A 20,010-nucleotide genomic window follows, 5' to 3' on the forward strand; every position below is an offset into this window, starting at 1 on the left:
AAGTACCAGTACTGTCAGTACCAAGTATCAGTACCAAGTACCAGTACTGTCAGTACCAAGTACCAGTACCAAGTATCAGTACCAAGTACCAGTACTGTCAGTACCAAGTACCAGTACCAAGTACCAGTACTAGGTATCAGTACTGTCAGTACCAAGTACCAGTACTAAGTACCAGTACTATCAGTACCAGGTACCAGTACTAAGTACCAGTACTAATTACCAGTACTAAGTATCAGTACTGTCAGTACTAAGTACCAGTACTGTCAGTACTAAGTACCAGTACCAAGTACCAGTACTAAGTACCAGTACTATCAGTACTAAGTACCAGTACTATCAGTACCAAGTACCAGTACTAAGTACCAGTACTAAGTACCAGTACTAAGTATCAGTACTGTCAGTACCAAGTACCAGTACCAAGTACCAGTACTAAGTACCAGTACTGTCAGTACTAAGTACCAGTACTGTCAGTACTAAGTACCAGTACCAAGTACCAGTACTAAGTACCAGTACTGTCAGTACTAAGTACCAGTACCAAGTACCAGTACTAAGTACCAGTACTGTCAGTACTAAGTACCAGTACCAAGTACCAGTACCAAGTACCAGTACTAAGTATCAGTACTGTCAGTACTAAGTACCAATGATGTTTACTGTAGGACTTGCTGCCAAACTACCAGAATTAGCTTCGCTAACGTAGCTTTTGTCTGCTAGCTAACGTAGCAGCTCTGTGTTTGTCGCTGTCTGGACTCTTTCTGTCAGTCAGCAGAACTTCGATATTCACAGGAGACGTTTGTACTTCCTTTATGAATCCATTCTGCAGATCACTTCCTGTTCAGGCTGGTGGGAACGTTGATGAGGTTAATCTTTATCTATGATGAGCAGCTCTACGTCACAGCGCCACCAGGCGACTCAGAACGTTTTCAAACACCAAGACGATTAAAACGAGACGTGTGGAAGTGACATAACTAATGAAAAACTAAACCTGAAGTAATCAAAGAGGAACGATCTGGAGTCATAGATCTGGAGTCGTAGATCTAGTCAGTGCACAGCTTCAGTTCTTCCAGCTGGAAGCTGGAGACAGGCTGACCTCTGACCCCTGCCTCCCACTGTGGGCCGCCTAGCAGCAGAACGTTTCAGGACTAAAGTCTCCAATGAGAGAAACTCGTCCAGCGTTTCTCTCTGGTGGCTTTTTTACACTTTAAAATATTTGTTATAAATCGGTTTAAAGGTCTGCTGCTGTTGGACCTTCAGCGCTGCTTCTGATTAATAACTGGACTATTATTGATCCTAGTCAATAATATTTGTTTCTTGTTGATTTATCATGTAAGTCACTTTGAACTTTAACTTGCTTTATTTTTTAACGATTTTTCTGTAAACTGGAATATTGTCGTTGCTATTATGAGGCCCAGCCAAACACGTTTTATTCCCAACATCTTAACTTGGGTAAACCAACATGTCTGCATTTTCTACTCAAATAATTCCTGCAACTGCATTGGAGGATATTTAAAGAAGTTAAATTTGTCTATATTTTACAGAACATGGTTTCAGTTTTTCTCAGAAGTGTTCGACTCTCTGCTAGTCTCTGTTTTAAAAACAAACTTGCTCACTTCTAGGTTTGTCGCTGGTTGATTATTTGTAAAAGGAAAAAATGTCCCTGAGTTTGTCACTAATCAGTTTTTTGTAAATCTGTGGCTCGTTGCTCTGTAGGTGGATTGTTGTTTCACGTTGAGCACGCTGCGTCTTTTCGCCTCTCTGACTTCGTTTGGGTTTTCAGGCCACAGGTTTGAGGACAACCCCGGCGTTCGGCGCCACCTGGTGAAGAAATCCTCGCGTTGCCAGATGTCGCGGTCCAGCATGAGCTCCACGCCGCTGTCCAGTCTGAAGAAGAAGAAGCGAGCGGCGGATAAGAAGACCCACGAGGTCCGCGGCCTTTCGGGGCAGCTCTGACGCGTTTTCGCGTCTCTACGGCGTTTAAAAGTGGATGTTTCTGCTCCGCAGCTGTTTGTGGAGCTCAACGAGCTCATCGTGGACAAAGACCAGGAGATGCGCTGGAAGGAGCGAGCGCGTTGGATCAAGTTCGAGGAGGACGTGGAGGAGGAAACGGACCGCTGGGGAAAACCTCATGTGGCGTCGCTGTCATTCCGCAGCCTGCTGGAGCTTCGCCGCACCATCACACACGGTAAACCGCTGCTTCCTGCTCCGGGTGGCGCTCACCGGTTCCAACACTGGTTCCTGTCTGTTTTCCAGGCGCTGTCCTTCTGGACCTGGAGCAGAACACTCTGCCGGGCATCGCCCACCTGGTGGTTGAAACCATGATCATCTCGGATCAGATCAGAGCGGAGGACCGGCCCGGCGTTCTGCGAGCGCTGCTTCTCAAACACAGGTCAGCCGGCCGGCCGGTTCTACGCGTTGCAGAGATCCGCTTTCAAATATTTAAACATTTATCATTTAGTTCTGCTAAAGCACTATGTCAACGTGGCGTTTAGCCGGAGCTAATGCTAAATTGCTAACTTAAGCCATGTGTCAGAGACTCGTGTTAGAACGTGGTATGTCGCCCTCAACAGGGTAAATTGTGTCACTGCTCACCTTCTTGTACAGTTTGTGCTTCAGGAAACAGGAAACGGTGGAAGCTAAATTTTTTTTCAAAGTTAGCAAAACACGCTAAAGCGCTAAACCAAGAGCTAACAGATTCAGACCTGGAGACACTTCCGCATCCTTTCATCACTTCACTGCTGAGAACCAAGTCATTTATTTTAAAGCGAAAGGCTTTTCCTTTCACCAGCTGGACGTCTGATCCTAAATATATACCTGGTTCTTCCTCCAGTAAAAAGTCAAACTCTCCTCCAAAAGCAGAAGCGACTAACACATCATGAGATGATGGCGCTGATTCAGATCCAATTAATTCGTCCGAAGCTTTCTCCACTGATCCAACTTATTGATCGGTGAGTCCTGAACTGAGCTGATCAATGAATCGATCCGTTCTTGCATAACAGAGCACAGTTACTCTGTGACACTGGAGGAAACCAACTGTTGGCGCTAATCCACATGTTGCTCATTTTGAAAACATTCAAAGCAGTTAGCTTCCCCTAACATTGATTTAGGGGAAGCTAACTGCTTCCCCTAAATCAATGTTCCCAGATACGTTTTAATTTACTTTAATGTTCTGTAAACCTTCAGCTGAATAAAGTTCAACATCTAAAATAAAACATGGACAGTAGACTTAGCTTTAGCTTCCGCTAACTACTGCATTGATATAGCAGCTTAGCATTAGCTTGTGGTAGATACCATGTTTATATTGCGATTTAGCATTAGCTTTCACTTTTACATTAGTTATTGCTTTCATTGTCATTTTGTTGCACTTTGAGTGCATTATAAATAAAACATTATTATTAATAAAAACTGTGCTGCTGTAGCGCTTTAGCATTAGCTCCTGCTAAGTTCTGTGTTGGCTCCTAAACATTAGCAGAACTAATGTTTCTGATTAGTGCTTTAGGGTTAGCACAGCTAGCTTCTTAGCTAGCGGTTCCCACTGCTGGAGGTGAAGAACAGGAAGTGACTTCAGGATTCCTTCCAGAGTGAGAAATGAGGACGTCGTCATCCAGAAGCAGCTCTGCTAACCTCAGTCCTGCCGCCATCTTGTTTCTAAAGATTAGAGGCTTTCTCCTTAAACTTGTCCAAACAGTCAGACTGGTTCATGACCTTTCACCTTTAACCTGCCAGCTGAGGCCTGTGTTTGCTGCAGCAGAATGAGCTGGCTGCTTTCAGCACTCGACAGATGGAGCGAAGCAAACCACCAGCTGGTCTTCATGCGCTCATTTCGCCTTCCACGTGAATCCCCGGGGCGTCTCAGGCGGCTGCTCGTTTGGGAAAAACAAACGCCGCTATTAGAGTCATCGCCGGCCGGAGGGATCAGATTTACGACACGGTCAGAGGCGCGTTTAGGTGCTGCTGAAACCCAGCTCATTTCTCTGAGCGCTTTAACGGCCCCAGAGGGAGCCGCCTGACATCAGCGTGGCTTAGCGCTCCACTTTGCGCTCTTTTGTCTCGGGGCGATGTCACGTCCAATTTCACGGGCGCTCTTACAGGGCCATGTGGACCTCATGATGGCGGTGACGTAACCCGGCGGTGATGTAATGAATCTGCTGAAAAACCCGAGCTAGTGGGAAAAATTCCTGTCCAGGAAGCTGGGATGTGATCGCCACGACACGCACGAAGAGCAACAACGATGAAGTTACGCAGCCGAGGCTCTGTTCGGGTCAGGCTGCCCGAGCTGTCCGTCTAAACAAAAACAGTATTATTCATGTTCTCATTTATTTAAGTTGACAAAAACAATTACATTTATCTCACACAGTAAAAGGCCAAAATTCAGATCTCTTTGCAGATCCACACCGCCGTAAAAACCGAGAAACGCGTTAGCCAAGTTTGTCCCCTTTTACTGTAAATAAGTCAGATATTCTTAGACGTCGTCGTTTCACATGGATCTGGATGCCGTCTGAAATAAATGGCTCCAAATGAAAATACTTAGTCTGAGATGTTGACATTTTTTGGATCAGAAAGATGATGAATGATGTCGTCATAATAATACAACTGAAGCAACTGGAATTTAGCTGACTGGAGATGCATTCTGGGATTAAATGTGCCAGAATAATTCAGTAGCCTGGAAGGGTTAGCAACCTGCCAAAGCTAAAAACGGCACAGCAGAAGTTACGTCTGTTTCAGCATAGCTTCCATTTAACAATAAGTTCTGATTTAGCATCAGTTTGTTTAGCATGGCTTCAGTGTTAGCATATATTTTATTCTGTTGTAATTTCAGTTTTAGTACAAGTTAAATGTTAACATGAATTTAATTTTAGAATTATGCTAAAACTGAGGCTAAAACTTAAGCTTTTGTTTTTAGCATCTCTTCCATTTTTTGCATATATTCAGTATGGGCATAACTTCAGTTTTAGCATAAACCCCATTTTAGCATTAATTACATTTATTAACATGTTTTTCATTTATTAGCATGACTTCCATTGTGGCTTTGTTGGCCCCTTTGGGCCACCGTAGAACAAGGGTCCAGACGTCTTGGCTCTGTCTTAATGAGAGGATGAGGAGAACGTCGTCTGAAGGAATTGATGCTCCTAGGAAGAAACTGAGAAAGTCACTGAACAGTGGAGTTATATTTGCTTTTCTCTGACTTTTCGTCCTGGTTTCTCTGATTCCTCTGCAGCCACCCGAGCGACCTGAAGCACCGCTTCCACCGCCACCAGTCGTCAGGCAGTCTCCACGGCAGCTTCAACCACAACCACGTCCAGGAGACCAGCCTGCCCCTGGTGGCCGAGGAGAACGACGACAAGGGGCCGGTGTATGACCCGAAGCAGGACGTCTTCGTCAGCCTCTTTGTAAGAATTAAAGGGCCGGTACAATGTGTTCTCTATTCACATTGAGCCATTTTACAGCGTAACATCCAGTAACTATGCTAACTTCAGTTGCTATAAAAATGGAATGTAAATCAAATTTAATGTCTTGAAATTAGGGCTGTGTCTCCTTAAGAAGCTTCTGCTCTTTCAGAAACTCTACCTTCAGAAAGTCATTACAACATGGCTCCCATATTAACCCTTTAACAACATTTTTACCAGCGCTGCATATTCCAAAGTTAGTATATTAGCTAACTTTGGAATATGATCTAATCTTATCTTGCACGCTACGGTATTTTATACTGAGTAGAGTAAATCGATGTTTATCAACATGCTAGTGATAACATACATGCTAATGGAAGCAGTTATGCTAACATTAGCATTTAAGCTAATTTTGATGTAAAATCTCAATTTAACAGACTGAACAGAGTGAATAAATGTTACTCAACATGCTAGTGACAGCATACATGCTCCACCAGGTGTTTGCTAACTGCTGTTGGCTAGTCTGAAGGAGCAGCACAGCGCTTCCTGCTGATCTGTGAGGCAGAGTCTTATTAGCTTGCAGCTCAGAGGAGGAGTTTCTGGTTTGTATTAGGACTTGAGATGCACCAGTAAACAGAGGTTTCTGTTCGGTTCTCACGTGTTGGACGCGACAGTAAAGAGGGAGACCTCTCCGCTGTTCTTCCTTCCTAGAAATCCCTCCACCCTGTGCCTCCGGAGCATCATCCAGCTGCTGCCAGGTCCCTCAAGCTGCTCGCCAAGATTCCCAAAGACGCCGAAGCCGTCATTGTTCTAGTCGGTAAGCGTTTCCACATCGTTATTTATGAAAGTCCTGCCGGTGACGGAGATAAAGCCGCTCCTCGTTTCTCAGGATCGGTGGAGTTCCTGGAGCAGCCCGCCATGGCCTTTGTCCGGCTGAGCGAGGCCGTCCTCCTGGAGTCTGTGCTGGAGGTTCCCGTCCCAGTCCGGTTTCTCTTCGTCCTGCTCGGCCCCACCCAGTCCAATGTGGACTACCACGAGATCGGACGCTCCTTTGCCACGCTAATGTCTGAAAAGGTTCATGTTTCAACGCCTGCGGACTCGGTTTAAGACGTAACTCTCTGCCCAACTGTTAGCATTGAAGCTAGCATTAGTATTCTAGCTAATTTTGATGTAAATGGTGATTTTATACTGAATGGAGTAAAAATGTTACTCAACATGTTAGTGACAACATGCATACTATTCATAGCATTTTAGCTAATATCATTTTGGCTAGATTTAGCTAGCAAACCAATGCTTGTCTTTGAGTACTTGATACCTGATAGCCTCATGCTATTTATAGCTAACCTTAGCATTTTGCTAATATTAGGGTATACTCATAAGGTTTGCATTCTGAATTGAGTAAGTCAGTGTTGGTCAACATGCTAGTTATAGCGCACATACTAATGGTAGCAGTGAACTAACATTAGCATTTTAGCTAGTTTTGACATTAAGGCTAAACTTATGATACTAAATGGAGTAAATCAATGTTAGTCAACATGCTAGTGACGGCACACATGCTGTTCATAGCATTGTAGCTTCTTGGATGCAGAGCAGCGGAGAGAGGAGGGGGAAAGTCAAACCATCCATCGGCCAACATTCAGATCCCCTACTCCAGCATCTTTCTAACCAAACGGCCACATAGAGAAGCTGCAAAAGCAAAGGAGGTGGATTAGCAGTGCTTACCAAAAACCGATGGTCATCCAGGACATGTTGCTGTTAATATTGTCTCATTACTGTCCGGTCCGGTTCTGTTTGGTTGCAGAACTTCCATGAGGTGGCGTACTTCGCAGACGACAGGCAGGACCTCCTGAACGGCATCAACGAGTTCCTGGACTGCAGCATCGTCATCCCGCCGTCGGACGTGGAGGGCAAAGACCTGCTGAAGACGGTGGCCGACTTCCAGAAGCAGCTGCTGCGCAAGAGGAGGGAGCGAGAAGGCAAGAAGCTCCAGTCCGCCTACGGAGCGGAGCAGGACAGCAAAGGTACCGGGCCAGAACCCTCAGCAAGCACCACGCTTTAATTCCTCACTTTGTTGTTTACTTTTTCATTTTTTACATCCTTATTTTTGTTCCCCGTTTGCTCATTTATTTTTTATTTTCAGATTTATCATTTATTTACTCTTTTCATTATTTTCTTTATTTAAAATGTTTCTATTTTAGTTTTGATTCTGTTCCTATTTTTCCCCCTTTTCAACTTTATTTCCTCATTTATGTATCAATTGTTTTATTTCCTTATCAAGTGCCTAAAAGGCCCCCGCACCACAGCTTGAACCCCGCTGACCTGTATCTCTCTCCCTGCAGCCGACGCGAGTCCAGAGGAAGAGGAGGAGGCGGAACAGGAAGTGGACCCTCTGAAGCGCTCAGGCGTCCCGTTCGGGGGCCTGATCCACGACATGCGGCGCCGCTACCCGCAGTACGTCAGCGACTTGCGGGACGCCCTGGACACGCAGTGCGTCGCCGCTGTCATCTTCATCTACTTCGCCGCGCTGTCGCCCACCATCACGTTCGGAGGCCTGCTGGGTAATCCGCGTCGCCATAGCAACCACGCCGCTGACGCGCCGCCACTGACGCTCCTCTGCTCTGATTCTCGTTCCAGGGGAGAAAACCGAAGGCCTGATGGGCGTGACCGAGCTCATCGTTTCCACGGCAACACTGGGAGTTATCTTCTCCCTGCTGGCCGGTCAGCCGCTCCTCATCATCGGTTTCTCCGGACCGCTGCTGGTGTTCGAAGAGGCTTTCTACAAGGTGACCAGCCAGCGAACAGCGTTAGGACTTGTTAGCGCCCGTTAGCATCAGTTAGCATCGGTTAGCATCAGTTATCATCGGTTAGCATCAGTTAGGGTAGTTTATTCTTGGTTAGCATCAGTTAGCTTTGGTTAGTTCGCTAACTCCTTGTCTGTCTCAGTTCTGTCAGGCGCATGACTTTGAGTACCTGACCGGCCGCGTCTGGATCGGCTTCTGGCTCATCTTCATCGTCCTGGTGATCGTGGCGGCAGAGGGAAGTTTCCTGGTCCGCTACATCTCACCGTTCACCCAGGAGATCTTTGCCTTCCTCATTTCTCTCATCTTCATCTACGAAACCTTCTCCAAGCTCATCAAGGTCACAGATTTGTACTTTTAACACTTTCTTGGAATGAGACAGATAATCTGCCTTCTCTCAGTGCTAACTAGAAATAACCTTGCAAGCTAGGCTAGCATTCAAGATTATTTCAAATAACCTTGAATGCTAGCAACCAATGAGGCTAGCATAGGGTCATTGGTCGCTATGCTGCTTACCATAGCGTCCAATGACGGCAGATAAATGATTTTCCAGTAACTAAGTTGTTTCTCCACAATTAGCACATCTAGCAGTGAGTACATGAGGATGCTTGACGGTGCTAAGCCCCTCCTCCTGGCTCTGATTGGTTGTTTTGGTTGCATTTCTTCAGACGGCGATGGCAGCTCAGGGAGAAGATCGATTTTTTTCACATATTATGTCCTGACACCAAACTTTCTTTTCAGCGAAGCTGAACAGTTAAACGATAAATATCTTCCCCTTATTAAGCTAACCCCTCAGTGCGGCTAACAGTCGTAGCATCTTCTTGCTTCCAGGTGTTTAAGGAGCATCCGCTGATGACGGTTTACCCGTCGGACTCCACCGTGGATGTGGACGGTCCGGTCCTCAACCAGCCCAATACGGCCCTCCTGTCCCTGGTGCTCATGATAGGAACCTTCTTCGTTGCTTTTTTCCTCAGGAAGTTCAGAAACAGTCGCTTTCTGGGCGGCAAGGTAACAGTTTTCATCTCTTACCGGGTTTATGCTAACAGGTTAGCATCATATTATGCGTTTTTTGCGGCATCCTTTTAATGTACATGCACATTTTATAAATAATGGGAAAGTGAAGATTCTTGAGATTCCAACGACGCATGCTGATCAAATATAAACTCAGTAAACACTTTTATCAAACCACTGAGAAATATGAAATAATGTCCAACCCATTAGCCTCCTCTACATACCATGTTGGTGTAGCATTTAGCATTAGCCTCCTCTACATACCATGTTGGTGTAGCATTTAGCATTAGCCTCCTCTACGTACCATGTTGGTGTAGTGCTTTAGTATTAGCTTCCTCTACATACCATGTTGGTGTAGCGCTTTAGCATTAGCTTCCTCTACATACCATGTTGGTGTAGCGCTTTAGTATTAGCTTCCTCTACATACCATGTTGGTGTAGCGCTTTAGTATTAGCTTCCTCTACATACCATGTTGGTGTAGCGCTTTAGCATTAGCCTCCTCTACATACTATGTTGGTGTAGCATTTAGCATTAGCCTCCTCTACATACCATGTTGGTGTAGCATTTAGCATTAGCGTCCTCTACGTACCATGTTGGTGTAGCGCTTTAGCATTAGCTTCCTCTACATACCATGTTGGTGTAGCATTTAGCATTAACGTCCTCTACGTACCATGTTGGTGTAGCGCTTTAGCATTAGCTTCCTCTACATACCATGTTGGTGTAGCATTTAGCATTAGCCTCCTCTACATACCATGTTGGTGTAGCATTTAGCATTAGCGTCCTCTACGTACCATGTTGGTGTAGCGCTTTAGCATTAGCTTCCTCTACATACCATGTTGGTGTAGCATTTAGCATTAACGTCCTCTACGTACCATGTTGGTGTAGCGCTTTAGCATTAGCTTCCTCTACATACCATGTTGGTGTAGCGCTTTAGCATTAGCTTCCTCTACATACCATGTTGGTGTAGCGCTTTAGTATTAGCTTCCTCTACATACCATGTTGGTGTAGCATTTAGCATTAGCTTCCTCTACATACCATGTTGGTGTAGCATTTAGTATGTGTGAAACTAATTTTATGATTAGCGCTCTAGGGATAGCACAGCTAACTCTTTAGTTGGCGGTGCCCACTACTGGTTGGACTGTAAAATGTATAGTAGAATAAAATGGCGTATAGTAGAATAAAATGGCGTATAGTAGCATGTATTAAAATAAAATAACCAAATGCCATCAGTGGAAACGAGGGATCCTCCGCCTCACTCAGTTGAGATTAGGATCTTCTTAACGGTTTTAGCTGCCATAATCCTGGTTAATTTGCTGTTTTTTGACGTTTTCTCACGTTTCTTTCTCAGGCTAGAAGAATTATCGGTGACTTTGGGATTCCCATCTCCATCCTGCTGTCTGTACTGGTGGACATCTCCATTCCTGACACCTACACTCAGGTGAGCTCAGGCCGTGGCGTCCGTCTCGTCGACATTACGGAGGTCTCATCTCTTTCCGTTTGTCTTCCAGAAACTCAACGTGCCGTCTGGGTTTTCCGTCACGTCTCCCGAAAAGAGAGGCTGGCTCATCAGTCCGTTCGGAGACAAGCAGCCGTTCCCAACATGGATGATGGGAGCGTCCATCGTTCCCGCTCTCCTCGTCTTCATCCTCATCTTTATGGAAACTCAAATCACCTCGTGCGTCTCCCCGGCGACACACCAGGATGTTTACGGAGATAGAAAACTCAGAATGTTGATATTAATCTCATGTATTTAAGGCAGGGGTCCCCAAACTTTTTCCTGTGAGGGCCACATAACTTTTCCCTTCTCTGGTGGGGGGCCGGAAATTTTCTCATATGCTAACATAAAGGCTCGTTTTGAAGTATAAGCTGCTACTTACCGGCATCGCTTCGAAGAATTCAACCTGGAATGCGGCGTTCATAACAGACGTGTGTTCATCTGCTCTACCGCTAGCAAACAACCGAACTGATTAAATAACATAAAAGTCAAGCAGTTCCCTAAAAGTCCAACAGATGGCAGCAATGCGCCATGCAAAACAAAACACTCACAGTTTACAGGACACACTTCCTGCTAAAGAGCCCCCTGGTGGTTGAAGAAAAATCCACATATAAACCGGAAAATACAATAAATGAAAAAAAATCTGAATGCTCTATTGTTCAGGGGGCCGGACCAAATGTGGAGGCGGGTCGGATCCGGCCCGCAGGCCATAGTTTGGGGACCCCTGATTTAAAGTCCAGAAAGTTTCTGATTGGAAACTTGAAAATTTGTTTGCAAAAACATGAAATGTTGAAGATAATCTGAGAAATTCTTCAGAAAATAAAATAAATTTCTGAACTCCGAAAGTTTAAAATTTGCACAGAAAATATGAAAATCTTTTAGATTGAAATGTCAAAATATTCATTTGGTAGAAAAAAATAGATAAATTTGTGATTAACAAATTATTTAAAAAAATAATAAAAATCTCAGATTGAAAAGTGAATTTTTTTTAGATTGACCTGAAATTTTGCAACAACAAAAAAAAACTTGGAAATTTCTGAGATTTATAAGTTTTAAAATTTTCTTGAAAAAAAAACTTGGAAATTTTGGTTTCAAATGTTGAACATTTTTTACTTTTGGAAATTTTCTGAAATTTCAAAGTTTTTCTAGCAAATTGTTGACTTTTAAAATTCCAAAATTTATTTTTTTCCTAACTTTTGTAATTTTGTTGAAAATGTCTGACATTAACCTCAAAATATGTTTTCAAACAACTTTTCAACCAGTGGAGCTCAGAAAGTTTTTGTTTCTAGAACATTTCTAGAGATTAATCAGAAAGTTTCAAGTCTTTCAAGCAAATCTTTGGTTTTCAAACTTCAAAATTTCCAGGTTTGTTTTTCTAGAAAATTTCAGAAATTGATTTAATGATTTCTGACTTTGTTTTTTGAGTGAATTTTTGAAACTCAGAATTTTCCAGGTTTATTTTCCAGAATATTCCTGAGTTTAATCTCCTTCCTGAGTTTCATGTGTTTGTGTTTTTCGTTGCCCTTTCTGCTCATGTTTCTGTGGTTTTCTGGACTCAGGCTGATCGTCAGTAAGAAGGAGCGCCGCCTGATGAAAGGCTCCGGCTTCCACCTGGACCTGCTGCTCATCGTGGTGCTCGGCGCCGTCTGCCCGCTCTTCGGCCTGCCGTGGCTCACCGCTGCCACGGTGCGCTCCGTGACGCACGTCAACGCGCTGACGGTGATGAGCAAAGCCACGGCGCCCGGAGAGAAGCCCGTGATCCAGGAGGTGAAGGAGCAGCGGCTGACCGGCCTGCTGGTGGCCGTGCTGGTCGGTGAGCAGAAACCCAGCCCACAGCTCTTCCTTCCACTCAATTTTCCAATAATAATATAAGTGGATCGATGTCTTCTTACAGAGCTTTGCCACTAATTTAATGCTACTGCGCAAAAACTGTGATTTTCAGAGAAAGAGAGTTTTTTTGGCTGGAGGTCAAATTTATCTAAATTTAAAGAAATCAACACCAGTTCTGAAAAATTTATCAATATTTTTCAATTAACATGTTACTTTTTACTAGCACAATTTTTTCTTCCACTTAACCTTCCAGGTTTTCAGTTTCTGACAGCTGCAAGACAGAATTATCAAAATTAAAATAAATAAAAACCAGCTGCTAATATTTTCCTAAAACATGTTATTTTCCTCGAAGTTTTTCCTTCCACTTATTTTTCTAAATTTTGCATTTCCCCTTCACTGTAAACTAAAAATATTAAAATTGAAATAAAGATTAATCTGTTTTATTTGTAAAATTGGATACATCTTTCACTTAATGTGTCTTTTTTTCTTTGCAGTTTTTCCTTCCACTTGATTTTCCTAGTTTTTGGTTTTTGTCAGCTATAAGACAGATTGGGCCAAATTAAAATAAACGCTTCTTTTTTTGTAAAATTGTTTTTAAAAAAAGTTTTGTTGGTAAAATTACGTGAATGTTTTTCAGATAGTTTTTCCTTCCGCTTAACTTTCGTGGTTTCTGCGACCCAGAATGATCAGACTGGGCGTAGGGAACCTTCTGGCGTTCGGCCCGGCGGTGTGATCATGTGACTCTCCTGCGTCGCTGCAGGCATGTCCATCGTGATGACCGACGTCCTGCGCCACATCCCGCTCGCCGTCCTCTTCGGCATCTTCCTCTACATGGGCGTCACCTCGCTGACCGGCATCCAGCTCTACGAACGCATCACGCTCATGGTGACTCCCGCCAAGCACCACCCGGACCACATCTACGTCACCAAGGTAACCCGGATCGTCTGTACTTCAGCTCCAGGTTACCACGGATCTGCTCCTGGCCGCATCACGTCTCTGTGATTCTGGTGCAAATCGGATCTTCATCCTCCAGGATTTCTGAATGTCTCAGAAACTTTGGCTCCATTTTTAACATTTTCAAAGTTTAACCATTTATATACGATGTGGGAAATAATTAAAAGTTGCAAATTAACACACATCAATTTCTTTCTGAAATAAGAAAATAAACATTTTATTGCTTAGACTTCACAGTCAGGATTCCTCCAGCGAACTCTTATTTAATTTCCCTTCGTTGTTCATAAAGTGATTTTGATTTTTAACTTAATTGAACTGAATCTGGAACTAAAAATCCTTTGAATGTGTGGAAAGTTCAGAAGTTTCTGCTTAACATCAATACAGGTTGTTATCGGATTAATAACTAGATTAACTGAGTTTTTCTTGTAGTGGCAGGTGAAGCTAAAACTGCCAGTAGAGCACTGGAGGTAAAAATCAGCTTTTTCTGATTTCTGACTCAGAAATCAGTTTTTTATCTTATCTAAATACAAAATGTTTATATTTTTAAAAATTTTTGTTGCTTTTTGTCTTTTTTTGAGTCTGTTTTCACCAACATGTTTTCTAAGAGGCCTCAGACTCAGATCAGTTCACCCAGCGGCCACTAGATGGAGCCAGAAACGCATATTTGTGTTTCCTGACGGCGGAGAGCCTGTGTGGCTGTTTGTGCTTCAGGTGAGGACGTGGCGCATGAACATGTTCACCGTCATCCAGCTGGCCTGCATCGTGGCGCTGTGGGTGGTGAAGTCCACCGTGGCGTCGCTGGCCTTCCCCTTCATCCTCATCATGACCGTGCCGCTGCGCCGCCTCGTCCTCTCCAGGATCTTCGAGGAGCGCGAGCTGCAGGCGGTACGTCTGGCCGCCGCCGCCGCCATGTTTCAGCGACACGGCGGCCATGTTGTTCCTCAGATTAAAGCTAATTTCACCCCGGATTGCTTTTATTTCACTGGAAAATTCTTTAACAAATGTCCGAGATTAACTTTAACATTATAAGTAAATTTAAAAATATTTAATTTGCTTGAAGTTTTTAACCATAAAGACACCAAATTCATTCTGGAGCTCCAGTAACTTTATAAATATAAAAAATTAAAATAAAACCTCTTCAAAACGTTGAGCAGATTAATATTATAATTGGTTTCATCATCCAGTTTGTTTGTTTTAATCTAATCTTTAATATAAAAGTTACCCTATAAATTAAAATGTAATTACTTTTCATTATTACCTTTTTAACACAAAATTGTTTTCAACCAGTTGTGGCATAAAGTTCAAGTCTGAATACTCAACATGTTTAAAATGTTTTCAAATAACTTTATTTTTCTTACATGAAACAAATAAAACATAACAGAGTTTCACAGGCTTATCAGTTAAATAAGGTCTTATTATTACCAGGATTAAGCTGTAAAAACAGAAGAATAAACTTGTAAAAATATTAAAGTATTGATACAATCCGTCTTCTGGACTGAAAACTGATTGGTTACCAAGGTTACTTCAACGCATCACAGCCGCCAGCCAATCAGTGACGAGCTCTTTGTGTTTAAAAAAGGTCAAAATGTCTCATTTTAAATTTTTCTTTGGACAGTCTCAGAACAGGTTTGTCCAGACGCTTAAAAACCGTTTTGAGGTTTAATCTGGTTTTTAAACTGAGCCTCTTCCAGGTGTTTTATGGTTTTATCGTTTCTGTGTAAAATTTGTCGCTCATTTTAAGACGATTTCTCCTTCGCAGCTGGACTGTGACGAAGACTCCCCCAACTTTGACGAAGACGGCCGAGACGAATACAACGAGATCCACATGCTGGTCTGAAGACCAGAACCCGGTTCCTGCTGCGGCGCCGCCGGGTCGGAGCACACAGAACCGCGTCACTCTGTGACGGTTTGGAAACGTTTCCATCCAGAAATCAGACGCGTCGCCCTCTGATGGATCCTTCTGTCCCTTTACTCTGCAGGTCTGGGCAAAAGTGCAATGGGGAAACAAACCTGGTTTATTTTCCTTTTGTAAGGAGAAACCAGAGCTGCCTCTTCCTCTGCTCTGCCGTTTTCGCTTTTAGAAACTAACTGAACTTCCTGGCCGACTTTAAATGTCGTTTTCTGGTGGAAACTCAGAGGAAATCTGTTAGTAGTTCGACCCTGAACGTATAAATATATAACTCTCACCCACCCAACCTTCATTTTCTACTCTGTGTTTATTTTCTGGTGATTCTGTGTAAAATTCAGTCAAAATCCGAATTGTGTAAAAGGACAGAGAGCAAAAAGTGACACTAAATGGGAGAAAAATGGCTGATTTTTAAATTCAATCAGTGTTGTTGCGTAACCGTTCTTTAAAGGTTTTGGTGGGAATTTAGTGGATTACGCCACAATGCTTCTGCTCTACAGTGACTTTTATATACTGATCTTTTAATCCGTTTTTAAAAAATCTGGTTCAGAAACACGACGGTGTGTTGGTGCCATTGTAGATGGAAAAAAGCACATTTCTGACAAAAGAATGCAGAAATTTGGAGATCGATCTCGGGTTGGAAATATTCCAGTTTTTTCTTGAAAATTTCTGAGATTAATTTAAAACCTTTTCAAGCAAATTTTTAACTTTTCAAACTTTTTCAGATTAATCCAGAAATATTCTAAAAAAACAAATTGGAAATTTCAGAGTTTCAAAAATTGTCGACAAAGAAACTTTCTGAGATTTATTTAAACATTTTTGCATTTTTTTAAGAAAACATTTGACTTTTCAAACTTTTTTTTTTTTTAAATCTCAGAAATCTTCTAGAAAAATCTTTAAAATTTCTGAGTTTAAAAAGTTGAAAATTGTCAAATTGAAACTCAGAAATTTACTTTTTTGTAGAAAATTTTGAGATTAATCTCAAAACTTGTGGATTTTTTGGTGAACATTTACTCCTTGTTTTTGTCTACAAAACATGCAAAAAAAACTCATCGTTGCACAACTTGAGAAGCAGTTGCAAGTGTTATTTATTGATCGCTAACGGGACCATCTTGACGTAATGTTATGATCTTAATGAAAAACAACCACGGCAGCAGAAAATCGTAATTGAGCATCACAGCCTGCTCCGTGACGTTAGCCTGAGCAGCTAACTGCTAGCTGCTTGGCAACAATCTTCTACACAATGTCAGTATGTTAGCTAATACGCTAATGTTTTCTTTGCTAGCATAAATTAATCAGCTCTGAGTTGCACCAACATTAGCTGGTGTTGCTGCTTTCAGCAGGTTGGAAACAGGAAGTAGTTCCTCGGAGCAGGAAGTTATTTCATTAGTTCTTCATACTGTGACCCTCTCATCTGGAACCCAGCAGCTTTCTGGATAGCTAGCAAAGCTAATGTTAGCTAATGTGCTAACACTAGCGTTGCTAATAAGGTTCAGCTGAACACAACAATCCCAGCTAACTTATTATCCCAGTTTTGTGATGATAATTACTGTTTGTTTCTTTCTCTGTGGAAAAAATACAAATGACTGAATATTTGGTTATTTTATGCTCTGACTCATTAACATCCCAGATTTCACTCAAATCAAACATATTGTCTCATAATGACGTTCTGTGTAAAACTGAACAAACTGCCCTTCTTCACTTTGAGCCTGCAGGGTTTCTGTCTCAGGGGAAACTGACCTTTGCTCTGTAAATACTCCCAGCACCCAGTTGGACCGTTTGTGTACATAAAGCGAGCGACGACCAAACTCATGTACGACTCAGAGGGGAAACCGGATTAAAGGGGCAACATTTCGCCGTTTCCTGTAAAGTGAGGCAGACTGTAAATGCATTGAGGTTTATTTCCCTGACTGGTCTTTGCAGTGGAGCTCACAGCTGCTGCAGTGTGTGTTCAAACCTGCAGCTGGAGAGCCGCTGTGCATCAGCGCTCCACAGGAGGTTCACTGGAAAAGAGCCGCTGTGCATCAGCGCTCTGCAGGAGGTTCACTGGAAACGAGCCGCTGTGCATCAGCGCTCTGCAGGAGGTTCACTGGAAAAGAGCCGCTGTGCATCAGCGCTCCGCAGGAGGTTCACTGGAAAAGAGCCGCTGTGCATCAGCGCTCTGCAGGAGGTTCACTGGAAAAGAGCCGCTGTGCATCAGCGCTCCGCAGGAGGTTCACTGGAAACGAGCCGCTGTGCATCAGCGCTCTGCAGGAGGTTCACTGGAAACGAGTCGCTGTGCATCAGCGCTCTGCAGGAGGTTCACTGGAAACGAGCCGCTGTGCATCAGCGCTCTGCAGGAGGTTCACTGGAAACGAGCCGCTGTGCATCAGCGCTCTGCAGGAGGTTCACTGGAAAAGAGCCGCTGTGCATCAGCGCTCCGCAGGAGGTTCACTGGAAAAGAGCCGCTGTGCATCAGCGCTCTGCAGGAGGTTCACTGGAAAAGAGCCGCTGTGCATCAGCGCTCTGCAGGAGGTTCACTGGAAAAGAGCCGCTGTGCATCAGCGCTCTGCAGGAGGTTCACTGGAAACGAGCCGCTGTGAATCAGCGCTCTGCAGGAGGTTCACTGGAAACAAGTCGCTGTGCATCAGCGCTCTGCAGGAGGTTCACTGGAAAAGAGCCGCTGTGCATCAGCGCTCTGCAGGAGGTTCACTGGAAAAGAGCCGCTGTGCATCAGCGCTCCGCAGGAGGTTCACTGGAAAAGAGCCGCTGTGCATCAGCGCTCTGCAGGAGGTTCACTGGAAAAGAGCCGCTGTGCATCAGCGCTCTGCAGGAGGTTCACTGGAAACGAGCCGCTGTGCATCAGCGCTCTGCAGGAGGTTCACTGGAAAAGAGCCGCTGTGCATCAGCGCTCCGCAGGAGGTTCACTGGAAAAGAGCCGCTGTGCATCAGCGCTCTGCAGGAGGTTCACTGGAAACGAGCTGCTTCGTATCGGACCTCACCGGGTTCCTCTCGTTCTGCTCATCTTATAGCTGAATGTCACTTTTGGTTTTTTTCTCACAGGTTTTGGAAGTTAAATCACATTTAAAAATATTCAGTAGCTTTAAAACAAATTTACGTAATTAGAGATGTGCCGATCAGGTTTTTTCCTACCGATACCGATCACCCATGAGGGCCGATCACCGATACCGATCACATAATTATTATTATTTTTATCATAAACCCTAACGGTTACATTATGTGGAAAAAGGAACCATGAATTCACCTTAATTTAGACAAAAACTTGTTTTTAATAACTTTTTCCAAGAAGAAAACTAAACTGAACAGGCTTTGTGCAAATTGTACTGCTATGGTACCATCTTTAACAGACTGAAAACACATGAAGGCTCTGAAGAGGCTAAATAATACAAAGAGCCAAAATAAAACCTCTCAACATTGCCAAAAAAATTCAAGTATAAAACTTAACATTCAAAGGCAAAAACAGGATCCATTACAATAAACAATCCAGAGTTACTGAATGAAAACGTCCTGATAGCATGGCGGCTAGCTGATTACTGCTAGCTCTGATTGGCTGTTTCTGACTGAGCGGAGTAATTATGCAGATCAGGGAGGAGATCGATTATTTTTTTTAGAGATTATCTGTCTCATGTTAGGACAGCGAAAGTTTTAATACGTATGTAAAATGTATTTTTTAAGTCAGATGCTGCAGCTTTAAGCAGAGGTTCGGTGTGAGAGTCACTACCAGGTGGAGCAGAAGCGAAGCTCCGTCTGTGAAATATTACTACCTGTAGCGTAGCAGCGGTTCAACAGCGAGAGCAGAACCTGCGTCTCGAAGACTTCAATAATTTTGCGGGTTATTTGTTTAGCTTTCTGACCGTCATGCTAATCCGGGTGAGTGTTTGTAGCTGTGCGCTGCTTTACCTGCTGTCTGATCCTCCGTATGTCTTTTTTACTGCTGTGAGCCTCGATGTAGCCAACCTCCGTCAAGTATGGCACTGTTTTTATGCCATATTAGATTCGTCGTGTTGATGCATTTTGACGTGCTTCACCCCCGACCTCGAGGTAATTTCCCGCCGCAACACGCAAACTTCCCCATTCACTCAGTGGTTATAGTTACACATTGCTTAGGATTTGTTGCTGCGCGTTTGCGCAGTGAAGGAAAGAGGAGACCAGCTGCACAAGCAGGCTGGGAATGAGATGATCGGTATCGGCAACAAGAGCCAATGATCGCCGATCACCGATCATGCACTTTTTCACGGAAATCGGCCCGATTATGATCGGTGACCGATCGATCGGCACACCTCTAATCGTAATTATTAGTTTAATGTCTAAACCTGAACTTTTCTCAAATAAATGAAAACTAGCAGCTCTGACTATTTATTTTAGAGTCACATAAACATCTAAATCTCCGTTTGAAATTAAAAAGTTTGTGTAAATTTGATTCTAAAAGTAGAACATTTTATAGGAAATTTTCAGTTTAGTGTTTTTGTTTTTAAGATATTTTTATACACTAAAAAACCTACTCTAATATGCAAAACTTTTTATTAAATTAGAAAATTATTAATATGTTTATTTATTTTAGTAGTTAGTAAAATACATTATATTGAATATAAATATTATAACCCACAAGTTACAGCCATGGAGTTTTAGGGCCACAGT

At 43.2% G+C, this 20,010-nt stretch overlaps 1 protein-coding gene across 1 annotated transcript in view; it reads left to right on the forward strand.

Moving 5' to 3' along the window:
• The window catches only part of LOC106904964 (anion exchange protein 3), a 33,716-nt gene extending 16,743 nt beyond the window's left edge, over positions 1-16,973 (forward strand). Inside the window, exons 7-23 of the mRNA XM_014969522.2 lie at positions 1,772-1,917; positions 1,996-2,176; positions 2,245-2,380; positions 5,210-5,381; positions 6,090-6,195; positions 6,268-6,452; positions 7,180-7,399; positions 7,718-7,936; positions 8,013-8,161; positions 8,322-8,516; positions 9,008-9,184; positions 10,536-10,625; positions 10,696-10,862; positions 12,242-12,495; positions 13,273-13,442; positions 14,178-14,351; positions 15,226-16,973. Of these exons, the coding sequence (XP_014825008.1) occupies positions 1,772-1,917; positions 1,996-2,176; positions 2,245-2,380; positions 5,210-5,381; positions 6,090-6,195; positions 6,268-6,452; positions 7,180-7,399; positions 7,718-7,936; positions 8,013-8,161; positions 8,322-8,516; positions 9,008-9,184; positions 10,536-10,625; positions 10,696-10,862; positions 12,242-12,495; positions 13,273-13,442; positions 14,178-14,351; positions 15,226-15,303 (2,819 nt within the window). The 3' untranslated portion in view covers positions 15,304-16,973. The remainder of the gene's footprint in view (positions 1-1,771; positions 1,918-1,995; positions 2,177-2,244; positions 2,381-5,209; positions 5,382-6,089; positions 6,196-6,267; positions 6,453-7,179; positions 7,400-7,717; positions 7,937-8,012; positions 8,162-8,321; positions 8,517-9,007; positions 9,185-10,535; positions 10,626-10,695; positions 10,863-12,241; positions 12,496-13,272; positions 13,443-14,177; positions 14,352-15,225) is intronic.
• Positions 16,974-20,010: the final 3,037 nt, after the last annotated feature.

This window comes from Poecilia mexicana, unplaced genomic scaffold (genome assembly GCF_051168715.1).
Source record: "Poecilia mexicana isolate PSO_F unplaced genomic scaffold, ASM5116871v1 scaffold_2, whole genome shotgun sequence".
In the NCBI taxonomy this organism is placed as follows: Eukaryota; Metazoa; Chordata; class Actinopteri; order Cyprinodontiformes; family Poeciliidae; genus Poecilia; species Poecilia mexicana.